The sequence below is a fragment of the Manacus vitellinus genome, unplaced genomic scaffold, assembly GCF_001715985.3.
Source record: "Manacus vitellinus isolate BGI_N305 unplaced genomic scaffold, ASM171598v3 scaffold_0_pilon, whole genome shotgun sequence".
Taxonomy (NCBI): Eukaryota; Metazoa; Chordata; class Aves; order Passeriformes; family Pipridae; genus Manacus; species Manacus vitellinus.
Genome location: NW_021938789.1, coordinates 39,503,196 through 39,509,464, shown reverse-complemented (window position 1 = coordinate 39,509,464; position 6,269 = coordinate 39,503,196). Strand labels below are relative to the sequence as shown.

General features: G+C 52.0%; 1 protein-coding gene across 1 annotated transcript; it reads right to left on the bottom strand.

Moving 5' to 3' along the window:
- Window positions 1-265: 265 nt before the first annotated feature.
- PPP1R3B (protein phosphatase 1 regulatory subunit 3B) lies at window positions 266-4,406 on the bottom strand. Its single transcript, XM_018071867.2, has 2 exons — window positions 4,372-4,406; window positions 266-1,440 (listed from the first exon to the last, which is right to left on the bottom strand). Exons 1-2 carry the CDS (start codon window positions 4,383-4,385, stop codon window positions 549-551), a joined length of 906 nt encoding a protein of 301 aa, XP_017927356.1. The 5' UTR covers window positions 4,386-4,406; the 3' UTR covers window positions 266-548.
- Window positions 4,407-6,269: the final 1,863 nt, after the last annotated feature.

Below are 6,269 nucleotides of genomic sequence, written 5' to 3'. Positions count from 1 at the left end.
ATTTTCATTTCCAAAACACCCTTTCTGCCTCCAGTAGGAAGGGCCTCACTACAAGGACATGTGCAAAGAGAGGACTCCATTCCCAGTCATCCGACCACTCCATTTCCTGACAGGCACAGGCCAGCTTTGCAAGGAGAGCCCTGCAGCTACAGTACAGCCTGCTAAAAATATAATACTAGTACATATTTTGACAGACTCTTAATACTAGGCAGGCAATACCAAGCAGCCACCACTACATGGCTTAGATAGACAATATAAGCACTGTAGTGTTTTCCCTGGAGACTGGCAACTTTACTGAAGAGGAGGAAGAAGCAGTGCTAAAGAGACATGAGCAACAGTCCCTGGTCCTTTGATCATCTGGAGAGTCAGAATTGCTTCCCTGACTATAAGCCCACTGCCAGCAGAGCACCGCACATCTAGTTTTGCTGGGAGGCTTATGCCAAGCTACAGAGCCATCCTTCTTCCACCTCTTCATACACCTCGTGTTCAGACCAGCCCCAAAGCCTGCAGACACGCCAGCAACAGTCAACCTGGGCTTTGTCCTTGGGTCAATAGTAGGGCCCGAGCTTCTCGAAGCCTGAATAACTGGGCCACTCAGGAAAGAGGCCATAGGAGCACTGAGGGCTCCCGAACCGGTCAAATGCACAGCCAAAGTCAGGGCCCTGTGGGGGAGGGACGGCTTCCTGAGCAGACTTCAGTGTTGACCATGTGATCCTGTAATTTGTGCCCCTGTTGTTGTCCCAGTACATCTTCCCATTGCACTCAAAGGAAATGGCAAACTCGACTCTTTCGTGTGATTGAATTCCCTCAGGCAAGTTGATGTCAAAGGAAAATGTGTCCCGATCTGACCCTCCATACGTATCCTTGACGTACTGGCACGGGTAATCTACAAAGCTTTTCCAGGTGTCAAACGTCATTCGGATCTTCACAGTCTTTTCAAAAGCGAGGTTCTTCACCTTCACCGTTCCCACAACAGATCGCTCCTTTAGCACACAGTTTTCAAGGCAAACACAGTCTGTCTCAAGGCGGTTTCTGAAGGCCAGGTAGTCCACAGAGGGCTGAACAAAATCCAGGACAAAGCTGTCCTTCTCCGCTGTTGTCAGACCCACAATATTGTCTATCAGCTCTGTGATGTTGAAAGGAATATCTAGTGGATCATCAAACTCCGAGAACACCTTCACCATCGTCAGAGCAAAGCCTCTGCTATCTGCAAATGACACCCTCTTCTTCACTTTGTTGTGTGTGAAGGAGCTTGTTGCCTCTTCTGGCCCATTCAGTGCAGCCTTGCTACTCAGCTGGATGCAGGGTCGCAATGGCTTGCTTGGCTTTGGAGCAATTTTGCAGGCACACTTCTCTCTTCGCAAGGGTGAAGAGCACAGGTACAGCTGCATTGCTACATCCACAGCCATTGCTTGCTTGTGAGGAAAATAGTCTAATACTCTGGAAGATCAGAAGAAGAGTCAGTTGATATTAGAAAAGCACTTTAATATGTATTTTGTCAGACAATTGATACACCACTTTCCCCCAGCCATCCCAAATAAACTTGCTTCTGTCAACCCCCCAAGTCTCTCAGGCTTAACTAAAAGCAGGTACTTGTATGGTGTGATTTACAGACACAGTGAGAAACGCGCTATAGCAGAAGGACCAGAGCCTATTGTATCCTTGAACAAGATCTCTTCCAACTGCTACAGGAACAGAGTCACCATTTGAAGACACACATACAGGCATTGCCCTACCAGGCTAGCAATAGCAGGCTCCCGAGAATTCCCAACCCAAAGCAAAGCCCATGGCTCAGTCCTGCCAGTGTTCACAAAACCCAGAGATTATTAAATTTCAATGCTGTGATTTCCTCCCTCCAGGAGAGATTCTCCCCAGGGCTTCAGAAGCTTTTGTAGGAACAGGAATTCAGTTTGTCACAAGCTGCTTTACACAACTGACTTCACCTTTTATAAAGCCTCATATGGCCGGTATTTTCAGAGGCTAAAAAGCACTCGTTCAGTTGAAGTACATTCTTTGCTCATCAGAGTCTCCCAGACCAGCTCAGTCTAAAATGCCTGCAAGTAGCATTTTAAGGACAGCAACAGTCTGATACAGCAGCAGGGTAGAGACTTGGCCAGCACTGCTCTGCACCTTTCTTTCCTCTACTCTACTTAAAACAGATGATAGCTCAGAAGGCCCACCAGCCAGTTTTACCTCCAGCCTCCACAGCATTTGTGTTAATCCCCTGGGAAACACCTATAGAGCCACAAGGTTCTGCTAAACACAACTCATCTACTCGAGGTTGACCATGGCTTTGGAAGTAAGTCCTTCTCCCAGAAGGCACAGGTCACGTACCCCTCCACCACGGCCTTTCCTGCTCCAGCATCCAGCCTATTCCTCCAGGGGTGCAGCACCATCTCTCTCTGTGCACCCATACTAGGGTAGCTCCCACCTGGCACCTTGCCAGATGTAGCCCTGGAGTTGCCCCTGCAGCCAGGCCGCTCCCAGAACACTGAACACTGCACCTATCGCTCCTGCCCTTACACTGAAGTGCAGATGGATGCTTTTGGCGGACCCTCTTTGGCCTGGCTCTGGATAAGCCACTGAACAGATTTATCATACACATACTCCTTAAGTCAACTGTATTGCAGCTGACCTTAAACACAGAGTATTCCCCTAATAAAAATCCTGTTTGGCTGCAGGCCAGGCTCTAAAGCTGCTCCCACCACGCAGAGCAGGATGACCCAGCAGCGTTAGCAGTGACCACCGGCCTTGTGATGCGGCAGAGCTCTGGCTGCCAAAGCCACTCACAGCCAGCTCTAGTGCTTGATTGCTGCTCCCATGCCAAGAAAAAGCAGGAGTAACACTCTCCAATTCAGTGCTTTAAGTCCCCACCCTGCAACACCAACACAGCAGCTCTGAGTAGGCTTTCACAGCATTCGTTCAGCACGAGCATCTGTTTATTCAGAGCCCAACACACCCACCAGCTAACTCCTTCTGCATTGCCTCCTTTCAGCTCAAGGGCAGCCGTACAGGACAGACAGCAGATCCACCTGTCTGCTAACACTTCTGCTCATCTCTACCTGGTTTTGCCAAGTTTTTATTCATACACACTTTATATAGGTCGTTTCCTCCTTTAAATTAATGCAGCCTCCAATGCTTCTCTTACTTGGGTCAGTTTCATCTGCATTGCATCTTTTCCCAGGGAAATTTATTCAGCTGAATTCCTGTAACTCTGAGAAGTCAGGTTTCATAGTAAGCCTTGGTTATTCACAGCTTTAGAATGAAGAGGCATGAAATATCCAGCCCAATTGCATTACTTGGAGCTTTTTCCAAGCTAAGAACTATAGTAAGAGCTTTTTATGCTGACTATGAAAATAAGCTTTGTGCTTTTACAGCTCATTTGATATCTCAGACAACTCTTTCTGCACTTGAGAGCCTGTTGATGGCCAACTCACAGCCAACAGAGTAAAGTTCCCTTTTGAGGCTGGTGATGGCTGTCTTGAACTTCAGATGCTTTGAAGGTGGGAGCAGAGATATAGTTTCGGGAGCTCACATAGGTAAGAAGGCTCTAGGAAGCAAGCAGTGCAAGGCAGGCAGCCCTAGGCAGGTACAGGGGCCGATTCCTTTACCCCTCCTCTCAAAAGGGGAACAAACTCGACTCTGCCTCTGGACTTCTTCCTGCAGCTTCGCTCTCTCCAGAGGAGGACGTCGCCACTCGCTACCCCCTCCTCTATTTCTAGGAAGGAGAAGCAAGTCAGAGCACAGGCATTACTTACACCTATATTTATTGAACCCCTTCGGCTGCCTCCGCGCTGCTCCCCGCGGTACCTGGGGCCAGGTAACCCCCTGCCGAGGGCAGGGCGCGCAGCAGCGGCCGAGCCAAAAGCTTGCAGCCGCGACACGCTGCCGGGAGAAGCAGCGCTCGGGCGTTCTGTACCCCCTCCTCCTCATCGACTCAGGAAAGGCCGAGCCGTCCCGAGGGCACAGCCCAGTTCCCGCGGGCATTTGCCCGGGCGGTGGGTTAACTCGCTACAGCCCGGCCCTTCCGCAATCCACAGCCAAGCCAAGGCGCCCGGACCCAGGACAGGCAGAGCCCGGGAGAGGCAGCAGAGCATAGCCCGGCGGAGGGGAGCCCCGCCGCCCCCGGGCTACCGCTCCCGGCTCACCCGGGGAGCTGCAGGAGCCAAGCCCGGAGGATCCCGTCCCCATCCCCGCCCTCTGCCCAGGAGCGGCACCGCGGCGGGGAGCGCCGGCACCGCTCCCGCACACCCGAGGGGGCTGCGACCCCGCGCGGAAGACAAAAAGCACTACCACTACCACTACCATTACCATCACCATCACCATTACCATTACCATCGTGCCCGGGCTGGCGGGCGCGGGCGCCCGTACCTGGTGCAGTGCATGGGGCCGACCCAGCAGCCACAACCCGCCGCGCGCGGTGGGGCCGGGCCCGGCCTCTTAAGGGCGGCCCGGCCCCCCAACGAGCGGCAGCCAATGAGCGTGCCCCGAGCGGGCCCGGCACGCGAGGGGCGTGGCCCAGCCCGAGGGGGCGGGGCCGAGGAGCTGGCGGGTCCCGGGAGCAGGCAGGGAACGGGACACGGCGGTGCCCTGCGGGGACACCGCGCCAGCAGACCCGACCCCCTGCAGCAGGGCGAGCTTGTTCTGGCAGAAGGGACAAGCTCTGCCTCCGGTCCCTCACTGTCCCGCTGCTCCTGTGCCAGGGTGCCGTCCCTGTTTGTCCGGAATCACAGAATCAACCAGGTTGGAAAAGACTTCTGAGATAATCGAGTCCAACCTATGACCGAACACCACCGTGTAAAGTAGACTATGGCACTAAGTGCCACGTCCAGTCTTTCCTTACACATTTCCAGAGACGATGACTCCACCACCTCCCCATTCCAATATCACTCTTTCTGTGAAGTAATTCCTCTTGATGTCCACCCCAAACCTCCCCTGCCACAGCTTAACACTATGTCCTCTTGTACTATAGCTAGTTGCTTGGGAGAAGAGGCCGACCCTCACCTGACTACAACCTTCTTTCAGGCAGTTGTAGAGAGCGATAAGGTCCTCCCTGAGACTCCTCCTCTCCAGGATAAACAACCCCAGCTCCCTTAGCTGCTCCTCATAAGACTTGTGATCCAGACCCTTCACCAGCTTTGTTGCCCTTCTCTGGACACGCTCTAGCACCTCAATGTCCTTCCTGAACTGAGGAGCCAGAACTGAGAAGGCTTTGTGGGTGCCACAAGTAAGCAGCTAAATCCACAGGAACATGCTCTTGAGACAGAAAAGACTTTTTGGGACACCCATCTTCCTGGTGGAGCAGGCTCAGGGTGTTTGGGTTCTCAGGGCCAGATGGGGAGGAGGGTAACTCGCACACCCACATCTTGTGACTGTGCTTGTGTCTGGGTAGAAATCTCCAGCGAATACTCCAAAATCTGCTTTCCAGGCATATTTATGATATGCAGTGGAAAAAATTCTAGAGGTGGCTTTCCTCCATGAGAAAAGAACACCTGCAGGGCCCAGTTGGCACAGAGACCAGCCCCATGGGAATCCCTATCTGGCATATGTGCAGAGCTGGGAAGATGTTTCCAACATCCTGAAAATATCTGCCAGGCAACTTGATGCTCTGGCATAGACCTGCACTGCTTTGCAGGGCCAGCTGGGCCAAGGGATCTTCCCAGCTGCTCTCCTGCCACCAGTTTCCATTTCTGCTCCTTTGGGCTGCTCCTGAGTCCATGTCAGCACAGAGCCTGATGTCCTCAATGGTGTGAAAAGTGTGCATAGACCTGGCCTCCCTGTCAGGGAAGCAGCTCTGGGGACAGAGGATGTAAAGCCTACTGAAAGGTGGAGATGGTGCATTTACTTTCTCCCCATGGGGATAATAGTATTTACCTCTTTTTGTGCCATATCTGGCCTCTAACTGCACAGCTGTGAGCAATGCTGCTGTCTCTCACCTTCCTTACAGAGTAGAAAAGCAGGATTGAAGTGTCAACATTTGTTTTCAATTAACTTGTAGAAACATAGAGAGCTATTGTTAAAGCTGGAGACTTCCTGCTGGAACCTACCATTTAATACACTTATTACTCTGCAAGGCAAAAGCGTTTTTTTGAGGGAGAAAAAACCCCACCACATTTTTTGTTTTATAAACCCTTTTTAGATGAAGGCAGTGGTAAGATTTAAAGTTGGGGAGAGAGCTGAAAGATGTACCCATTGCAGGAGTCTTGCAGACTTACAGTAGTGTTTCATGTGCCGAGGGTATGGTGAGATTTCAGCATGTGGTACAGCAG